Raw genomic sequence first — 22,506 nt, forward strand, 5'->3', positions numbered from 1 at the left:
AGACTAGAACAAAAGATTGACCTTCCCCCAAGAAAAACGTAATTCTACAGCAGACAGCCTTGAGACGTTAGCTATAACACTGGCTCTTCTCTGGGTCTTCAGCCTGCTAGCTTACCCTGCAGATTTCAGACTTACCAGCCTCAGTAATCAAATGAGCCATTTCCTTAAAATAAAACTCTCTGTAGACAGATAGATAGATAGATAGATAGATAGATAGATAGATAGATAGAGATAGATTGGTAGAATTTCATCTATAAATCACATACACACACTTCCTCTTGGTTCCCTTTCTCTGGAAAACCCTGACTAATACATCAGAATATTAACTGACAGTGGGGTTTGAAGAGGAGGCATGTGAAGTCTGAGGAGAGAGAAGGACATATAAAACAGGCATCTATCACAGGGGGAGTGAGTTAAGACTGTGAACAGTATAAGACTGCAGGCCTGCTTAACAGCAGTAAGGATACACTTAAGATTATTATTCATATATTCAAAATAAGATCAGTCATCTACCTTATTTGATTTTCACCAGCCACAGTCTCCTGCACTGGGACAGGTGTAGGGAGATGTAACTAAATTTGGGATTTAGTCGTGAGTGTACGGTAAAGGAAGGGGGGTATTAGTGAGATAAGTGTATTCAAGGAAGCAATTATTGGGGTGAGTAATACAACTTAGGATGGAAGAAGGGACACATGAACACAAAGTGATTTAGGAACAGTGACAAGGTTGTGACATCAATGAGTCTATGTCTGGCAATCAAGGCTAAACTACATATAAACCAAAAACCCAAATAAGTGCCATATCTTTCATTAACCAAAAAGTAAGAACACATTGCCAATATTTAAGGAAATACTGCGTCCTGGTACTTGTTAAAAGATGCCTATTTAGTTATTTGTAGAAGGAGTTCAAATATTGAAATAGACAATATATTCTGCAAATAATTCAATAGATATGTCATGAAGAAAATATGTAAATGGTAAATCTCATTAAAACTGAAATCTTAACAATATACAGTTTTACATTTGATAACAGAATTTTTAAAAAAATATTTAGAAGAATCAAAGAGATAAAGTTTGAAATCTTAGTTTCACACCATACATATACAAGCATGTATGGGTTTATTATATATTTATTTGGATAAATACATATATATGACACAGTATATAGGTACAGACAAATTACTGAAGATGTAGAATAGAATGGAGCTAAAAAACAGAACTGGAGATGTAGCTAGAGATATTCCATACATAAATTTAATTCCTTTTTTTCATCTCATTTTTACTTACACATTGTGCATGCTGTGGTGTTTTAAGTGGTTATGAAAACACTATCAAATTTTCAGAACTCTCCGTCCAGCCCTAATTATCCTAGCTTGTTTTTGAGATCCCTATGTAACTGGTGTAAATAGCATTTAATAAGGAGAATTAGTGAATAAATCCAGGTCGTTCCACGCAGGTGGTGTCTCAGCTACCAGCTCTCGCAGTGATCAAGCTCTGCACACAGGCAGGACTCAGCAGTAACAGGCTTTTGATAACAATGATTATGTTGATGCCACAGGCACACTGTAATCAAGTATGTTGTACTGAGAAGCTAGTTTTATTAGCTAGAAGGACAATGATTGCATATGAATCCGACTTTCTCATTTGTTTCTAACATACTGCAAAGAAAGTAAGTGCAAGGGAAGGATCTTACAGAGAAAATAAACAGGGATGGGTGTTAGAGGAAGAATCATGAAAACTGTGACCAACTAGAAACAAATCAGACAGAGAGCTTCCCTCCACAGTCCTATCACTGCTTATGCTGACACTTTTAATAAATGCAAATGAACAGTCACTTGACAACAATATGTAATTTTGTCTATTTTAGTGTTAATTCACAATGAAAATAATTGTGGTGTTTATGGCTAATTTTAATGAGATGCTAACTATAAGCTAGTGACAGTTCTCATCATTTTCCATACATTTAAGCTTACACAGTACATCTGTAAGGTGGATATTACAATTATCTCTATTTAATAGTTGAAGGAAGTAAGAATGCACCTCCCCAAAGGATGGCCCATTACAGCTGTTGAAATAATAAGTTCTTTTTAAAATCTTCTCAGGCAATCAAGGAGCACAGGTCAGAGCTTGTACAACTTAACAGAAATATTTAATTAACTCACTCATTCCTCATTTGGGTTGGTTAACTAGGCCTGACTTGAATAAGAAAAGCTGTTAGTCCTTCTGTGTTTTAGTGGCAGTCATTATTTTCCAAGTGTACGAGTTCTACTGAAGAATCTACAAATAGCATCATTCTATTTATTTATATAGCAGTTTCTTATTGGATATTTGATTTATCACAAAAAATACCTAGAAGAAAACGTAGTGAATAGTAAATTCATTCCAGGAAAGAGTTGGTCCTTCTAATCATTAAATCAATAATTACATAGATAGATGACAGATAGATAGAAAGAAATTTCTTTAGACAAGTGGTAGGTGTTATAAGCAAGCAGCCATTAATATAATGCTTACCTAAAAATTTTGGTACCGTGAGACAATTTGTATATATGCTAATTAGAAAGTAAAACATAATATATATCCATCTACAGAGGGGTCAGGACTGTATTTGTTAGATATGCTTGTGTATTCTATTTTCCCATGGTAAGATAGTAGATCACATTTCTATTATTTTCTTTGTTCCTGTTTCTCTGTATCTATATTAAACATGCATACATACAACTATAATTGGGAAGTGAATTTACCTTTTAAAAAGTCTTATTAAATATATGCATGTATATTTTTTAATATGTATTACTTATTCATGAAATCACCAAATATAAATCATGAAAAACATAATATGCCTCTTGTATTTAGGTTTCTCCGACACACGTTACAGTATCTTCACAACCTTGAGAGATTTGTGAGAGCCTCCATAAAAGAACGTAATTAAGGTACCAAGTGACAGTGGGGGACAAATGCTCCCACCAAGCAAACATAAGTTACTACAATGGTGTGCTCAGTGCCACAGCCCCTGATTCCACCTGAAGGGCTAAAATTTAAAGCTTATAAAGTACAAACTCAAATAATTGCACTTGAGGAGTATTTGCAGGATGTTATATCTGTAGTTTCTGTGTGTTGTAACTGGTGCCAACTTGAAACAGTGCAACCACACAAAGAATGTGCTTAGATTTTTTCAGCCTCCAACTTTTCATCTGTGAGAGGAGGATGGTGGGCTAGATGCTGTCTGAAATCTCCTCTGGCTTTAATGGTGTACATATATTACTTAGGTAGAATCCTAGGCACAGTTTTATTATCGGATATAATGATTTCTTTATCTTAAGTTTTTCATCTTCATTCTAATCATATTATAATGACATGTTAGGACTGAATTGACCACCAGGATCATCTTGTCAAGCTCATTAAACTTCCTAATGAAACGTCAGACTCTTCTGCCAATGTATCATTGATACTCCCAAGAAAACAACAATGTCTCCTCAGGTCACAGTCTATTTAAGTCATTCAGTTATACATTTTCCAACAAGGTCCACACTCTAATAATTCACATATTGACACTTACAATCAAGGTTGGGACACCTTTCTAATAGGTCACCAATCATAAATCCACTACCTGTTCACTTATTCAAGCCTTGGATTGTTAATTCCCTCTTTGCTCCTTCCTCCCTTTTCCGCCCTGAGGAATTTAGAGTGCAGCAGCTCCTTAGAATGTAGCCGATACTGCTACTCAGCCATTAAAAAGAATAAAATAATGCCATTTGCAGCTTGGATGGACCTGGAGATCCTCATACTAAGTGAAGTAAGTCAGACAAAGAAAGCAAATATTCTAAGATATCACTTATAAGTGAAATCTTAAAAACAAACAGACATTATTTACAAAACAGAGACAGACTCATTTTTTAAAAAATGTCCAAATAATCTAAAATGCATCCCAGCGAAGTCACTTTGATATGAAACCTCATTCCTCCAACTTGGAAAATATTAGAATCTTATAGAATCTTATTTGGAATACAATGTCGATTGATAATTAAGATTTTCTTAATACTTTTTATCTTTAAAAATCAAAAAAATGTTTTATCTAGCAACATTTGCCAGGTAACTTTGAACTGTGAGAAAAGTTATAAAAATTCTATTAGTTTTGTTTAGGAAAAAAAGGTTAAGTGGAATTTTGTTGAAAGCTCAGAGTAGCAGTTTTCCATCATGTTAACAGAGGTATGATTATATCTAGAAAGAAGAAATCCACGGAAATATGAGCAGTGTAACATCCAACATGACAGAAACAGCTCTATGAAGAGCACAGAGAGAGGTTTATTTTCTCACGGCTGTGGCAAGAATAGGGAGCCTACCTGCATGTGATACTTAGACAGATTAAAAGAGACGGTTATTTAGGTGGTTACTTTCACACTTATTTCCAAGTCAATAGTCACAGGGCTGGGAGGACAATAGGTAGAGTGAGAAAATTACCTTAAAAGGAGAGGGGAAATTGAGTGCCTGGTTCCTTCTCCACTTTTCTAGCTCTGTGAAATCAACCAACTTGGAAAGTTTCTAAGATTTAGTTTTCCTTATCTCTTCCTTCCACTTCAGAACATGTTCTGCTTGACTGCTGGACTGTGCAAAGATTGGGCGAAATCATGCATACAAAAGGACTTGCCACTAAGAGATGTAATTACATATTTAACATGCTAGCCACAAGAGTGGCAATGACAGTGGCCGTTTTTATTCCTTCTTTGGTGAGAAATTTTTATTGTAAAAACATATAAAGCTGTCAATAAAATAGTTAATAATTAGTTTCTGAGTATCTACCACGTGATAGTCATGGGGTCCCTAAATGATAGTGAGAGTGGTGATACCAAAGGAGGAAAAGAGGAGAAGGAAGAAGAGAAGGAGAAAGAAAGAAAACATTAAAGCCAGGCAGTTATATAGCCAGGGACTGGGAGAATATATGCTTCAGAACAGAGATTCCCAAATCTGGATCCTGCTTCTTAAGATTTCAGATGCTTGATTTTCCTGTGACTATAAACTTATTTAAGTCCCCATTGTAATATCACTATGTCCATTGATTGCTTTAACTACCTAGCATTTGGTCTTAACAGCACCTCCAAATTTAGTAAGGGCCAATTATCTCTGGTCACAGTACATGCAGACCATTTAATTAGTTGTCCTTTCTCAGTCCTTCAAAGTTACCGAGTTCACACTTCTAGGAGAGAATCTGTTCCTCGTCCCGCCCAGTCACTCATGGCTGTAGGCGTTCACTGACTTGTGGCTGCCTATTTCCCATCTTCAAGGCCAGCATATTCAAGGATCTCTTTGCTCTGTTTTCGCATTGTCTTCCCCTCTATGTGTGTGTCAAATAAGGACACCTGTGATGTCATTTAGGGTCCACCTGCATAATTAGGATATTCTCACCATCTCAATGTTCTTAATCATATATGAAAAGACACTTTTTTCCTTATAAGGTAAAATATGTACAGATTCCACGAATTGTGACCTGCTACCTTTGGGCCACTTTTCATCCTACTATGTGTACTTTCCATGTAACGGCTGATTTAAAAATATATCGTGAGTAGAGTAATGTTTAGTTTGTGAAAGCCAAATATTAATAGACAACATTTATTAGGAAGAACAAGGAGGGACACAATGATAGTTGTTTTCATAACTATTATCTCATTGGACTTTCATAACAACTGTGCGAGTGGATGTGAGAGTTTCTACTTAAATAGTGATAACATCTATATATCACAAATAGTGTCAGAGATACGATTTAAAGCTGGTATTTTTTCTTTTTTTGTGTGTGTATGTTTTAACTCTGTTGACTATCTTACTACCATGACACTACTTTTGTCCTTCTTTGGTCTTTTCTACATCTTTGAGGGGGAAAAATAGTTTATAACTGCCTAAATAATTGTCTCAAAATATTTCCAACATTCTGTGAACTTGCACATTCACTAAAAATTAATAAAAAAATAAGAATTTTCTAAACCAATTTTCTTTAAAGTTAACATTTTACTACCATAAAAATAGGTTAAATGATGAAACTGAAAAAAAAAATTCTTGATTGATGGCCAGATAGCTATGCATATTACGTTTATTTATGACATGTACTAGAGATCAGCCTACTTTAATGTTCAATATTTTTAAACACTCCTAGAATAAAAAAACTCCAAATACAATTTACAGTCATTCAGGGATTTGTTTGAAATACTAATGACCATCTTCTTGGAATTTATCCTGAGTTTAACCCCAGATATTAACTCACAACTTATGTGTTACTGTTTCTGTAGACTAAGAATTTATAAACTTTGAATCTTGAAATCGGAATTTAAGGAATCCTGGGGATCACTTCATGCAAACCCCTTATTCTACCAATGACACTCATAAAAGTTGTGACTTCCCCGGCATGACCAAGTCACCAGATGCTAGTTAAAACTCCACTCTCTCAATCATCAGCCCAAGTCAAGTTTCTTTTCTCATGCTTCTTTCTTCTCTCCCTCACTCCCTTCCTTCTTTCCTCTTTTTTTAAGTTTTTTTTTTCTTTCATGCTTTTGTTCTTTCAATTCAGCATGTTAGAAACTGAAAATACAATACCCTGACTTCCAGCCCCATATAAAAAAGACTTAGGAGGGCAACTTTTAGCAGATTCTAGCCAATTTGAGGTTTTCTGACTCTCTATGACGTTCAAAGTCATTTCAAGTTAATTTAAGGACTATTTCTCATAATTTGGGGGGTTCTTATTACTAGTAATTACACATAGTGGTCCATCCCATTCCACTTATATAAATATAATGTATTGAAGCAATCAGTATTTATTGTTCACTCAACAAATATCTATCAAATTATTACTATGTTCCAGAAAAGACACAGAGGCTATAATACTGAAAATATAATATTCCTATAATTATATCTAAAAACTAATGTGTATTTGGTTATTAATATTCTAGACACTTAAAATTTTGTTAATAGGGTAGATTACATGTGCTGTGTGTGTGTGTGTTGTTTTAATAGACTTTATTTTTTAGAGCAGTTTCTCAGAAAAATTGAGAGGAAGGGACAGAGATGCCCCATATACCCCCTGCTCTAATAACTCATCATAGCTTCCCCTGCTATCTAGGTCCCCCACCAGAGTGGAACATTTTTTACAGCTGGTGAACCTACATTAACACATCATTATTACCCAAACTCCATAGTTTACATTAAGGTTCTCTCTTAGTCTTGTACATTCTATGAGTTTGGACAAATGAATGATGACATGTATCCACAATTATAGTATAGCACAGAGTAGTTTCGTTGCCTAAACTTTCTATGTTCCACCTACTCATCTCTCCTGCCCCTCTATCCTCTTACTACAACTAATTTTTTTATTGTCTCCATAGGTTTGCCTTTTCCAGAATGTCATATAGTTGGAGTCATATAGCATGTAGACTTTTCAAATTGGTTCCTTTAATCTAGTAATATGCACTTAAGGTTTCTCTGTATCTTTTCATGGCTTGATAGCTCATTTCCTTTTACTGTTGAATAACATTCCATTGTCTAGATTAGCACACTTTATTTATCTAGTAACTTACTGAAGGAAGATTGTTTCAAGGTTTTGGCAATTAATGAACAAAGCTGCTATAACATTCGAGTGCAGGTTTTTATGTGGGCATAAATTTTCAGTTTCTTTGGGTAAATAGCAGGGAACATGATTGCTGGATCAAATGGTAAGAATATGTTTAATTTTGTAAGAATCTGCCAAATTGTCTTCCAAAGTGACTACATCATTTTTCGTTCCCTTCAGACATTTTTTTTTTTTTACCAATACAGTGACAACAACAAAAACAGTGAAGTGTAAAAATGGACAATTAAATAATTATGTAATATAATTTCAAGAAATATAATGCATAAAAAATAGCAACATGGTGTGTCAGACATGTTTCTATTACTCATGGATTTTAGAATAAGACTATAAAATGTCTTAAGTTGGGGCTTTATATTTTTGTACATGGGTATACTACAAGAAACGTTTGCTGTTTTGCCATTGGACCTATTTCAGGCACCGGATGACTTTCTGAAATAAAGCTAAATACAGATGAACTCAGAAAATAGTCATTTAACATGTTAATTTTACCCAAGAAATAAACACCATAAAATTAATATTTATGTATTAAATCTATCAATGATCTCATTGTGTTAAAAAATACAAATAAACTTTTCCTGATTTTTAAAGTTTTCACAAAGAGCTACCCCACTGAGTAATTTGAAAAATGAAACCAAAAAAAAAAAAAAATCCACAAACTTGTGTCTTATGGATTGCCTAGACTATTATGTGCGTGCTTATAGTTTTACAAGTTATTAATATACAATTTGGACTTGTTTCTTCTCCTTGTCTATCATGAAAGCAGCACTTATTCCAACCTCTCAAACATGCGTAAGTGGATTCCCCCATGAATTTCCTTTTCTTACACCTCTAACTAGTTGTAGCATCTTCAAAACACTCCCTGCCCTGGATCCATATCTAGTCTATGTCTTTGAGTAAAGACTACTCGAGGTGTAAAGGTATCAGCAGAGAAAGGATGAAACCCATTTCAAGTTAAGACATTAAAGATGATTAGGCACTAGGTTCCAGTAATAATGCTGGATCCATCATGCACAAAGGAGAGAGAATGGAATGAAGGAAGACTTGAGAAGCAAATACAACAAAATGATAAATCTCTGAGGACTGAAAACAAAGCAGTTCTCCCACTGTCTTCCAGATACAGAGATGAAGAAGATCATCTACCTAATGTTATATGACTAAAGCTTCCCTAGTGCCATTTTTAGTAAGAACTTGAAATGTAGCAAGTAAATATAAAATGAGAAAAGTAAAGATCTTTAATACATTTGAGGTGAATGAGGGTGAAATTATATACAAGGGAGTATTACTAACAAAAATATGGTGATGCAAATCCATCATGCACGACTTGGGACTTGAAATGATTAAAATATTACTTACATGCTCTGATCTGAGGGTGAGCGAGAAAATGAGTGAGGATAACAGGGAGCAATAGAAGTGTTGGATGGTTTTCTTTATACACTTTATTTTATCAGTCCAATATCTAGTCACTCTTTTGCAGGGAATCTTTCTTTCCTGTGGGAAATCCATCTATGTTTTGAGTAGGGTTGATTCCAACTAACGAAAGGACAGAAATGTGATTCAGACTTGGCCAAAGTGTCCCCACCCCATCCTCCCCCCTCACCGCCCCCCCAACCATTCCCCTGGCCGTGGTGATTAGCTCAGGCATGCAAACAATGTAGGCTCTTCACTAGAATTTTTCTGCTGGTGCAATTTGAAAAGACTGCATCACTCGGCTAGTGTTTCTAAGCTGGTAAAATGTTAATCAAATGGGTTCTTGGACTTCTCTGCTATGTGAAGAGAGACAATATGAGAGATGGAATGAGACTGCAAGTTAGATTTTTTATTTAAATGAACTATGGAGTTTTAGTGTATTTGTTTGTTTAGAACTATTTCCTAAGCAAATATGTATTTGTACATAATATTGTTTACTTTTTAAAATATTTTATTTATTTGTTATTGTTATTACTTATTGTATTTTGGTGGTGGGGGAGGTACATAGATTTCTTTATTTTTACAGGTGGTACTGAGGATCGAACCTAGGACCTTGTGCATGTTAAGCATGTACTCTAACACTTGAGCTATATCCCCCCACCACAGTATTGCTTATTGATGAACAAATTTTACCTCAGAATCCAATGACATTAATAACTATGAAGACGATAACAGTTTCCATTTGTTACAAGCTAAATGTCTAAACACTTCAAGCATTGTTTTCTCATTTACTAAATTAACAATATTCTGAGGCACTTAAAACTTACGTTTCCTGAAGATATGAAATTAAGAAATCAAACCTTCCCCTTTGCCTGAAGCATGACAGAGAACACTAGATTCTACCACAGAACAGAAACAGAGACCCAGATGCTGCAGGGGCACAAGATACAATTTCAACTGAGAATTATTCCTAAAATTGCATACGGTGTTGGCATCCAGCCAGCACTCAGAAGCAGGAAACTAGAATTTGGCGGAATTAATTAATTGCAACAGTAAATAAACTGACATTTTAGGTAGACTGTGATCTGCTAAAAGATAGCAGTCCTGGTTTACTTCAGAAATGTTGAATAAAAATTCTTGCAAAGTAGAAAGTTTACTGATGTAATTGTACGTGACAGTGGAACTTTTCAGATTTATTTTTCTGTTTATTGCTCTTTGGCTGTGTCCATCAGTTTGGCTGCCCCAATCCCTTTTTATAACACATACTAACAGCATTGGCTTGAGGACTAGAAACATATCTTTGCAAGTCATTTGGCCTGAAATTGGATTCACCTACAATCATCAAAATTAACTACTTTCTTCACATCAATAAACATCTAAGAATCTTTCTACCTACGAGGAAACTTTTGAAGTATTAACTTTATTTATGTTTGCCCTCTTGATTATGAATAGCCATAAGTTCTAAGCCCTTAATTCTTTTCAAAACCCACCCCTTAAATGATGCATTCAGTGGCCACCACACCTGAGTAAGTTATTGCCCTCACCTGCCCCTTTGTAATATTTTATTGTAAAATGCTATTTCAATCTGGTTTTACTGTAATATTTTGTGCAATTTGTGTAATTATGACTGTATCACAATATATGGCAAAATATATTGTTATACAATATTAAATTGTTTTTTACATTCTTCATGATCAGAGATTGTTTTGTATAGAAGGACTTCTTTAATAATGTCTATATCCTCAGGAACTAGCAAAAGATTGAAACAATGTTGGGAATCAAGTTATTTGTTTATTCCACAAATTAGTATCTAGGTAAACAAATCTTATATATGCATCTAAATAAGCAGTATGAGAGTATTTCCATAGATAGATTTACATCTAATAAAATCATTCTTTCTCCTTTAAAACATTGGCTAAGATTTATGCCTAATAAAATGTTCCCTCTTTGCCTATTCAAAAAAATATGCCTAAGCTGTTTACCTGGAATATACAAAATGGCACAGATGGTAGGGCTGTTAGACTAGTATCACCCAAAAATGCATGCCCACTTGGAACCCCAAACTGTGCCCTTATTTAGAAAAGTTTTTTTGCATGTGTAATTAAGCTAAAATCAGGTTACACTGCATTAGGCTGAGTCCTAAATCCAGTAACAGGTGTCTAAAGAAGAGGAGGAACCACACAAAGAGATACATAGAAAAGGCCATAGGAAGATGGAAGCAGAGATTCTTGACAAGCCAAAGAATGCTGAGGATTACCAGGAGGCACCAGAAACTGGGAGGAGGTCAAGCAGGATTAGTCTCTAGAACCTTTAGAGAGTCTTGATTTTAGACTTCTAGGCTTCAGAACTGTGGGAGAGTACACTATTACTGCTTTAAGCCACTCACTTTGGGTTACTTTATTACAGTAGCCCTAGGGCCTAGTGCAAATGAGTTATAATAAACTTTAAACATGGGATATATAATTAACCAAAATGACCAACTGACCAGAATTGCTCAGAAATAATCACTTAAGAAAGGCAAACCAGCAGGAACAAAGTGAAAAGGTTGTAATGGAATTATCTGAAAACATCTCAGGCATGTCCTGGACTCAGCATGTGTTTGACTCAAACTCTCACAACTGTTCATCTGCAGGCAGGCATGAGAATCCATTTCAGAATGATGACCCTGAAGCACTCTGTCACATTATGAAATAGCCCATCATCTTCACCTGAATGTGTTTATTGAGGCAAGAAGATGAAATAATTTATTTTACAGAGACTTACAGCCACAAGAATTGAATCAAAATGTATTTTCTTCTTAAAATTTACTAGAGTTTTCTCTAGATCAGAGGTTGTTGACCTTTATTATTATTATTATTATTTTTGTTTTAGTCATGGACTCTCCTGCATCTGTACTTTATTTTCTGTTACCTCATAAGAATGATCAGGGAGTCCCTGATATCTTGCAGGGTCTATAATCATCCCTACTGTAGAGAATAGCAAATTAGGGAAACCAGCTCCAAACTCCAAATGAATCCAATAAATTGAGTGAACATTGGACACTCTGTCCAAATTTGGAGACAGATTTAAGTATGGTCTTTATTTATTTTTACCGTACACAGAGTCCTGGCCCTGTGTTTTTTCATATGTGAAAAAATCTGAATTATAGTATTTTAAGGAAGGTAGGATTCTAACTTTGAAAAACCAGCATCTTAGCTGAAGAAATAATTCATACTAAAGCAAAGTTAAAATCACATGGTAAGGACAGGCAAGAGGCCACATATTGCAACACGCACACATGCATAACTGAATATTCTATCAGTGGTACTTACAATACGTTTCTCAACTATTCAAAACCCTTCAGTGATGGCTTAACATTTACTAAGGCTGGTTACCATGGACTGTAACCCATTTTTAAAGGAAAATTGTTAATACACAGGCTACCAAACTTTGGAAACTGTGGAAACACTGTTTCCACAATGCGAAACTTTTTCATACTGTTAAACCCGTATCCCCAAGGAAAATTTAAGGCAAACTAATTGGAAATATAACAAACAAACCCTCTCTGTTTCTAAAGTTCATTGCAGCTCCAGGGCAGACATGACTTACACTTTGCTAATCAGACACAATCCCTGCAAAATGTAGACACTACAGTCAGATACATAGGAAAGAGGGCTAGATGTTATCCGTTGTCTAATGCACAAGGGACATGCCGATGTGAAACTAGAGTCTGTAGGGATGGGAATATAAAACTGACTGGCAGCTTCCCGATCTTGGCAGAGGTAGCTCTGCCTTGCGACAGCCACTCCTGGGGTTTGTTTGTGGAGTTGTTCTTATACCTCGGCCCACAAACTGTATATATACCTCCCCTAACATTTTGTTGAGGTCTCTATATGGCTTAATAAAGTCATTTTCTTCTTATCAGAGTATTTTTTTTTTTTTTTTTTTTAGTCACAACTGAGAACAGTGACTGGCACGTTGCCCCTTAAATTCCACGTTCTATTCCTCATGTACCTGGATGCGTGTCAGTGGTTACTTGGAACCCTTTGGAAATCCACAGCTTGGTCAGTGACTTCACCTGTAGCAAGATTTGCCCCACCCCCAGGCACTTATAACAACAGTGATAAAACAAAGCATTAAAAATTAAATTGGTTATTAGTAGGAAATAGAGAAGGCTAATTAGTATTTCAAAGTTGGGTTAAACTATATGAGCCATGTGAAAATTTGATGAGCAAAATAATTGAGAGACTAGAAAGAAAGGAAAGCGGAGCCATGAAATTGTGAGAGGAAAAGCCTGCTAAGGAAGCAGCTTTAACAAATTTCTGATTTCTATCACTGGGTGGAGTAAGGCCCACTTTTACGGTTCTTGACTTTATTATTATCACTTTTTCAATGAGATTCCATATTTTTTCTTTACCTTGAACTATCTTGAATGAGTCTCAGAAAAATAATCAATTATAAGAACCTATACTAAAACAAACCACTGTAGAAAACAGTTGGGATAGGGGGCTATCTCCCAACTTTCCTTTCTTTTCCTTTGCTTCCCTTCCTTCCTTCCTTCCTTCCTCCTTCTCTCTCTCCCCTTCCCTTTTCTTCCTTCCCCTTTTAACTCTATCTACTCACTAATTTAATATAGACTATGTTTTAATTTTAATCTAATTCAAGTATTTCCAACTATGTACTCCTTTAAAAAGTCCTGAACATTATCAGACCCACACATTTCATTGAGGACCTTCAAACTAATCAGAGAAGCCTGTCCCAATGCTTAATTTACCCAATATTCCAATACCTATTATCAGCGTTTGAACCTTTCTAATATCTAGGGCCACTGTAGACACACTTATTTTATCCTAGGGGAAACAATGGACAAAATTAAAGAAAATTAGGAATGATAATGGAGAGAGGGTGTTTTAAAAGTGCAAAGTCAAAGAGAATTCTAAGCTTTGGAGTCCATAAGAATTTCTATATCACATGATGATGCAGTTATGGAAGTCAGAGAAGGAAAGCTAAGCTTTTTGTTTGTCTCTTTGTTTTATTTTCTAATGCAACTTTTTATATTTGTTGTAACCATACAATATTCAAATACAAAAATGCAAAATAAGTAATTGAATGCAGAAAATGGATTCCATAAGAGACATCAGAATTAGAGACAGATTAGGAAAGTACTAGAAAAATGGTGTTAGAGCTACTGTAAATCAATTTCTGCACTGTGAGAAATCTTGTATTCTGCAAATGTGTACATTAAAATATAGAATGTATGAGAAAAATGTGATTGGGGAAGACCACTTACTGTGTAATGTAGTAATCATAGTATTAACAAACTAATGACAATAGTAATAAAAATACAACCACAATTTAATATTTTCTAGCATTTATCCCCCAAAAATCATAGTTAATCCTTTTCAGTCCTACACTTAGGATTTACAGTTTCCTCTTTTGAGATACAAATCCTAAAGGAAACTGACTTCTAATATAGTACATTATTACCAGAATTAAATTCTGATGCATATTTTTCACTAATCTCTTATTTTAATACAGGGGGGAATGCCTTAGAGTCTTCTACATTCATGGTTTAGTCAGATATCCTGTTGCAATAAAAGCATTTAAAAAAATGTTTTAAAGGAACTAAACCATCACTACATGCACTAAAGAGAGGCCCTTTTGTATATTTTCTTATGACAAAAACTTCTCTAAAATTTGACAAGGCTTTCCCCTGATTACTTCCCCTTTAATGTGTTGAGAAAAAATACATTTAAACCAATGCAATTATTGAAAACTTACTGATATCATTCTACTATTTATGAATTGCTAATAAGGTGATTTGATACAGAGAAATATACACTGTGGCAGAACAGATTTGACTTGAATGTTCCATGAGAGTATAAGCAGAAAGCAGTACCAAGATCTGAAACTTGGAGACCGCCTACATCTCAATAAAGCTTCTGTGAGTAAAAGCAATCCAAGACACATGTTAAATGTGATGTCCATGTGTAGAGATACTTGTAAAGACAGATAAAATAAAGGCGCTGGAAATACTGATTAACTCATAGCTACTCTCTTTCCAGTCTCACTCTTCATTTTCTCTGTAAAAAAAAGCCCCACTATTTCTTGTTCTCTCGCATTCTCACTTTGCCCTCTGTATTCTCCAAATGTTATTCCCCAGTGTTTTTCCCAGTTATGAACACAGTCCTTGAATCATGGGCTGCTATGTATTCCAATTCCAACTGTCTGGATGGAAAAATCAAAATGGTTTCTGCCCTACACAGCATTTGCCTAAAAATAAAGTCTAAATATTTTGCCCCTCCAAGAGATGTCTTAAATCTTAAAAACTAAATCTCTCAAGTGTTAATATAAAAGTGCCTTTTAAGATACCTGCCTTCATACATGAAAAAAAAAATGCTGATCATTGTTTAATAACTTTTCAAAAGTCCCTTCTTCTACTGGGACTTCCCAAATATCCTCACTCGGAAGAAATCATTCAGGAGACTCCAAGCTTCTCCCAGAAATCTCTTTATATCTGTATGGTCTCTTTCACCTCTTTGTATTTTGTTTAATCAACTTACATATATTTTTTTCTTACTCTTAAAAAAAAAAAACCTTTCAGGAAGTGTCCATATACTTTTACTGTGCTGAGTATGGGCCAGTTATTTTGTACAGTTTCCACATAATGATCATCTGTCAAAATAATGAACCTGAAACTTCAAGGAATTAATACAAAGGAGTCAAATTAAAAACATTTACTTGATAATATACGTTCAGCATTAGGTTTTGTTAGAGAAGCCAAAAACTTTCCTGGTCACCAATGGTCGTCTTGCAGATTTTCAATATGATGAAAGCGAATCGCAGCAGATTTAATTACAAAACTTGCATTTGGCAGATATCACTTCTGAAGAGTTGTGCTGCTTTTAAAATTATTCTAGCCTATATACTTAGGAAATTAGTATTAAACTTTAAAGGTATCCCCTGGGAGCAAATAAAACATTTTGTTAGTTCTCATATGTATCTATTATGAATAATTAATAGCTTGATTTTAAAAGGGCTTCCTTCTTAGTTGAAAACTAGTTTTTTTAAAAAATTATCACAGATTAAAAGTTAACTGATAATACATAAAGAGATATAGATTAGTCCATAATCTTCTCATTATTGTACAACCAGGTTTATGTTGTCGTGTGTGTGTCTGCATGCACGTGTATATGTGTTTGTGTATGGGTGTGTGTGTGCACGTCCAAATATACTGTCTTTCCTATTTTAATACTAGCTTTAACATTTTATTTATTTATTTATTTATTTATTTATTTATTTATTTGTTTGTTTGTTTGTTTGTTTATAATTTTAATTTTTTAATTTATTGGGGGAGGTAATTAGGTTTATCCATTCATTCATTTATTTTTAGGGGAGGTACTGGGGATTGAACCCAGGACCTCGTGCATGCTAAGCATGTGCTCTACCACTTAAGCTATATCCTCCCCCTTTAACATTTTCTTTAAACATTTCTTTTGTCTTAAATTGTTCATGGAAAGTTGCTGAATTGAGTAATTTGGTGCTCTCACTGAGCCTCAGTGAACAAGAAATTATTTAGTAGTACACTCAGTATTTTGGTAACTCTGGTTTGCTGACATTTTCTACCACAAACAGTAAATCTAAGATTTAGGCTTCAGGGAAAACATTAAGTCCACCTCATTAGACTTTCTTTTTTTTTTTTTTTTTTCATTAGACTTTCTTAAGAAGACTTAGAACAAAAATCATTAGCTGTAAATGAAAATACAATAGAATCAAATAAAAGCCATTTAAAACTTTTCATGTTTTTCTTTCTTCTATATATTTTTTGCACACCTGATAAACCATTTTAATGTCATACCCAGAGTACAAATGCTGACTCCATACCAAGGAATTTGCAAAGTCTATTTTTTAATCTGGAAATCAAGGTGGAAACAATTTAGGAATAATGTAGCTCATCTGTTTCTGTAATGTCTCAAAAAATTGAAGGGAGGAAGGAAAAAAGGAAGGAAGGAAGGAAAGAAGGAAGCAGAGGAGAGAGACAAGTAAGGCTAAAGTAACTGATTTGAGATTCAAACTCAACCTATTGGGATTGATCAAGGAAGATGTGTCATTAGTAGTCCTAAGTAAGTAATTGCATTCAAGAAAAAAAAAAAGGTCAAAACATAAATGTGATGGAGGAATTTTTGGAAAATAAAGTATAATAAGACAAAATATCAAAAAAGGAAAAAGCATAAAGCATTTTATAGGGTCCTTAAATTTTAAAGGCTGTAAGGAAAGTGGTTACAGCTTATTTATTTATGTTAAATCTACATTACTCTAAGATTATTTCACATAAGTTTTTCATTCTAGATTGGCATTTCCTAGCATGAAGTCCATTTCTAACTAGCTTTCTTCTTCAGTGCCTGTGATGTCATTTTGTAGACAAATGTATTCATGAAATAAAAATACAATTTTAATATTGCCCAAGCAAAATATAATTAGAAGGGAAAATTAACTGAAGATGTATGAACTAATAACATTATCAAATATATGTTAAAGTAGGGGTTATCTATTTTGAAATTTTTAGCCCTACAGTTCCTTTCCATTAGTACATAGCTAAAGGCCAAATTTGCATGCAATCAATACTCCAAAGATTACGGTAAATCAGTATGTGTGTTTGTGTATATTCTTTGACTTATTTAAGATTTTCCTGAAATAAGTCTTACCTCATTCTGGAGATCTCGGATCATTTTGGTCTTTCTTTCCATTTCAGTCTTTAAAAAAGCAATCTGAAAATAAAGAGAATACTATGTAGACACATTTCAAATTCATTTCTATAGGTTTTGTAAATTTATTTTCATGATTTTTGATTTTCCACAATTATATCATTTTCAACAAATACTAAAAACCAAAGGATTACAATTTTCACTCACCAAATTTTTATTGCCCAATTCATACATATATCCCCTAATTATATAAAAATTCCCTTTTCTCATGTAATAAAAGATAATTTTTTTAAATTGAGAAATGCACATTATGACCATGATTCTCTTACCTATCTAAATCTCAATATTAAAAAATGTAGCTCTTAAGCAAACAAACAAATAAAAACCCCTAGATTCTAGGGTTGGGCCTAGGAATCTCTTTTCTTAATACATTCTCCAGGTAATTTTGATGCACCACAGGCTTGAGAGTAATTGCAATGAGAAGCTCCTGACCTCAAAATCATGGAGTGTTATAAATACTGTACCAAAGACACCATGATGTTTCCTCCTATATATGATATTGTTGGAATCTGTAAATTTAGGCCAGTTATTCAAACTGCATTTGTATATACATAGCATTTTTATCTGCCTGACCACATTAAAAAAGTCAGTTACAGCATAGTAGCTAAAATTTGAGAATTTATGGTCACTGAAGGTTCACTATGATGTGAATGTATGATTGTGGATGAAACATTTAATTTCTCCAATTTTCAATCTTCTGCTAGTCAGTTTAAAAAAATAAAAGGACCAGACAAAATTAATTTTACTAATATATTTCATTTAACTCAATATATGCAAATAATCATTTGACCTGTAATCGATTATTGATTATATAAACAACATAACTTTAAAATGCACTGTGTGTTTTATACTTACAGCACATCTCAATTTGGACTAGTCATTTTATAATGCTCAATAGCCTCATGTATCTAGTGTTATATATTGGACAACATAGTCTTAGAAGATTCCTGGAATGATACAAAAGGGACTGGTATTTTGGATTATCTCTAGAGATAAAAGAGTCAGTGGAAGTCAAGTTTAGGAGTAAAGTTAATTTTTACTATATATACAGATTAAAAAAAATAGTTCTGAAACTTTTCAAACATAAACAAAAGAACAAGAGTAATACTATGTAAAATGCTTCTGGGTCCATCCTATGAATAAATATATGTAAATGACTTGTCCAATTTTCTTCAGACCTTGTAAAAAAATGTTATACATTCTATTAAAGCCCCATCTAATTTTCCTTCCTTCCCTCTCCCCAGAGGAAACCACTATCTTGGATTTGATGTGTGTTTGTCTTGTGTATTTTTTGTACATTTTATTTGTTGTGCATTCTGTAAAACGTTACAACACATGTTAATACCTCATCTTGTCCGGCTTGTATTACCATTTTCTCAGATGGCAATGAAACCTAAACCAAACAATTAAAAAGATTTTTTTTTTTAATTTTGGGGGGAGGTTAGGTTTTATTTACTTATTTAATTTTACCTATTTATTTATTTTTTTGTTGTTGAGGGGAAGTAATTACATTTGTTTGTTTGTTTACTCATTTAATGGAGGTACTAGGGATTAAATCCAGAATCTTGTGCATGATAGGCATGCACTCCACTGCTGAGCTATACCCTCCCTGCTCCAATTTTTAATGGTCAAACTACATATAAAAAGAAGCAGAAGCCTGAGAATGACCATGTCCATCTTTTTGGCCATAACAATTTTCAAGTTTGAACTATGAAGATACTGACAGCAACCTGAAAATGTGAGTCACCTCATTGTTCCATTAGGGAAATAGTTCAATTTGATTGATAAAACAAAGGTATCACTAGAATGGCCTGATCCCATTCAAAATTAGATATGTATGCAGAGCAGTAATATATGTCCCAAGAAATAGCCTTTACACCCATTTCTACTGCTTTGTGCTGGTGTCAGCCTACTGTCAACCAGTGTTGTGGCTGGACAAGCCTCTGTGGTTCCAAGATGCCCTCAGCAATACCATCAGGAAAGTTTGAAAAAATAAATAAAGGTTTATGACTTATAGGTCCAGGAAACTACATGGTATGCCTGGGGCCATACAGGGAGGTGGTAGGGGTTGGGAGGTAGACGGAGAGAAAGAGAATGGGCACAGCAGTGGTTCTGCTTTTACTGGGGTCGAGCCTGGGGGTCTAGGGTTTCAGGGCTCATTCTTTATTGGTGGGTTTAAAACATAAGACTGAATATTTAAAGTGAAAATGAGAGAGGAAAAAAAAAACTAAACAAAACAAAAAAAAAAGGTCAGTAATCAAAATTAAATTAACCAAGATCTCTAAAACAAAAGAGACCAGGTTGAGGGCAGAGTGGGGAGGTGGCACTGGTTCTAGGTTGGGTCAGTGGTTGGCTGCGTGTTAACAGGAGATAGCCCTCTTTGAAATGGATGCCTCTTTGAAGGGGCTACCCCTGCAATCAAATCCTAAATTAGGCACTTGCATTACAAAAAGAAAAGTAAACAGTGAGGCGTTACACTATGTCTTACCCAGTACTTAATGAGCACCAGAAAATTTTAATGTTACAGCTTTGTCTTTAGTTTAGATCAGGAACTATTTGAAGCTATCTTGGTTATATTAATAATCTGTCTTTTGCTGATACCATTATTTTCCCCCAATCCTCACCTTTTATAGTATTTATTACGTGTTCTCCATAATTAACACCTAACTCTAATTAACAGTGCAATGAAAACATATTGCAATGTCAACAATATACTTATTTAAATGTTAAACAAGGACAGAAAAAAACTTGAGAATGCAATATTCAAGTATTTAGAACCTAAAATGCATACAGAATATTCAACAGAGCATTTTGAAAACACTGGTTCTAGAAACCTAGCAGATTTTAACAGCCCTGGGAAAATAAGAATTCCTAGAAGATATTTAAATAGTTCTCAGAGACAGAAAATACCATTTATTTACTTTGAACAAAAAAATGGACTAACACAATTCTTTATCTTTAATGAGAGTCAAAGCTTGAAGTTAATTCTTGCCTTCAGACTAATTATGTCTCACTTAGGGCAAGTTAAGCCATAAAAATTAACTAGTGTAGTGAAATGCATCCAAGGAGTATTAATATCTTGAGTTATTCTCGTTACACCTGAGAGCTCATTTTTCCTTGCTGTCTGTTAGACTGTTCATGAGGAACATAAGTTTGAAAGGTTTGTCACTCCATTATTTGCATAGAGATATAAACAAATGCTCACAAAAAGTATTTTCAAACAGAACTAGATCAAGACAGCTTGCCTGCTTTTTCAGTTTAATGTTCAAAAGTTTACCTTCTTTTATAGTTTTGTGATTTAGAAGCACTATCACCTTTAAGTTTTATAGCATTTTACTATGGACTTACCAAATAATATGGGTATTTGCAACTTACTTTCATAAAATATACAATCCTTTTTATGGAAAAAGTCACAATAATTAGATATGTTATCAACACAGCACATCAGATTACCTGTTGTTAAATCTAAAAGAGCACAACAATATTTACAGAATCAAATCCAAATGTGTTGCTTCTATTTGACAGTGAGCAATTATAATGATCTTACTCTCCCCTTCTTATCCAACTTTCAACCACACCAACTATAGTCTTCCTAGCAGAAAGAATAATTACTGAATTATTTGCAACAATTAAAATATATATTAATTTAATCCTTAGAATCTTCAAATAGGGAGAAAAAGCACAAACTGAGTCTTTATTAAAGTTGGAAAGTGATGAGTTCCATAAAATGAAATCTGTCTTCTAAATTCCACCAGATGCAGATTTAAGAAAATAATACTCATAGTTTTAATAAATATATATTATTTCCATATTTGTTAACCTTTCTGTCATCTCTTTCTGGTTTGACTTAGAACATCAGTCATTCAATTCAAACCATAAAACAAATTTCCTCCAAAAGATAAGTATTATTTAATTCTGCAGATGTTTGCATTCACTGATCATGATGATATATTTTATTAACGTAGTTTTGAATTTGTTTTTATAGAATTTTAACATCTATATTCATTACTAGAAAAATAGCTATTAGTTTACACATACAGTCATTAATTGATTTTGGAATAAGAAGCGATGATGATCATAAAATAAGATGAAAGTGTTCAATCTTTTTCTATTTTCCAGAAAATATTTGCTTATATTAGAAATTAATTGATCTTTGGAAATTAATAGAAGTCACCATTAAAACCTTCTGGCTTTGGAATACTTGGGAAAGAAGGTCTTCTAAGCATAATAAAATTCTAACAGTATTCTTTATTCAAGTACTAAGTTTCTTTTTGTAGAAATTTTGGCATTCTGTATTTATCTAGGAATTTACAGGCACATTTTCAAATATCTCTGTGAACAGTTGCTCATAATACCTTATTTGTTTGAATTCCTGGTATGATTATGGTTATTTGCTCTTTTTTAATTAACATTTTAAAATTTGAATCTGTGTTTTTATTCTTAATCTTTCTCAAAGTCTATTTTCTAGCAAATCAATTAAACCCAAGGCGGGGGTCATTGGAACTCCAATCTATAGCTGGTCAGTCAGAAGCACAGGTGACAACCTGGACTTGAGACTGTTGTCTGAAGTGGGGACAGGGGTGTCTTGTAGGACTTTGATACAATTTTGTGATGGCTTAAAATTGATTACACACTCTGCTCAGTACTTTGCATGTATCAGCTCACATGCAAAGTCATCAAAATGTTAGCTAAGTAGCACTGACATACTTTTTATAATAAAATATCCTCAGAAATATAAAATAACTTT

General features: G+C 33.9%; 1 protein-coding gene across 4 annotated transcripts in view; it reads right to left on the bottom strand.

Annotated features, from left to right (window-relative positions):
- The window catches only part of LUZP2 (leucine zipper protein 2), a 422,350-nt gene that overhangs the window by 155,830 nt on the left and 244,014 nt on the right, over positions 1-22,506 (bottom strand). For all 4 annotated transcript variants that reach the window (XM_031459867.2, XM_031459865.2, XM_031459866.2 and 1 more), the window contains exon 5: positions 17,700-17,762. In XM_031459867.2, the coding sequence (XP_031315727.2) occupies positions 17,700-17,762 (63 nt within the window). The remainder of the gene's footprint in view (positions 1-17,699; positions 17,763-22,506) is intronic.

This window comes from Camelus dromedarius, chromosome 12 (genome assembly GCF_036321535.1).
Source record: "Camelus dromedarius isolate mCamDro1 chromosome 12, mCamDro1.pat, whole genome shotgun sequence".
Lineage (NCBI taxonomy): Eukaryota > Metazoa > Chordata > Mammalia > Artiodactyla > Camelidae > Camelus > Camelus dromedarius.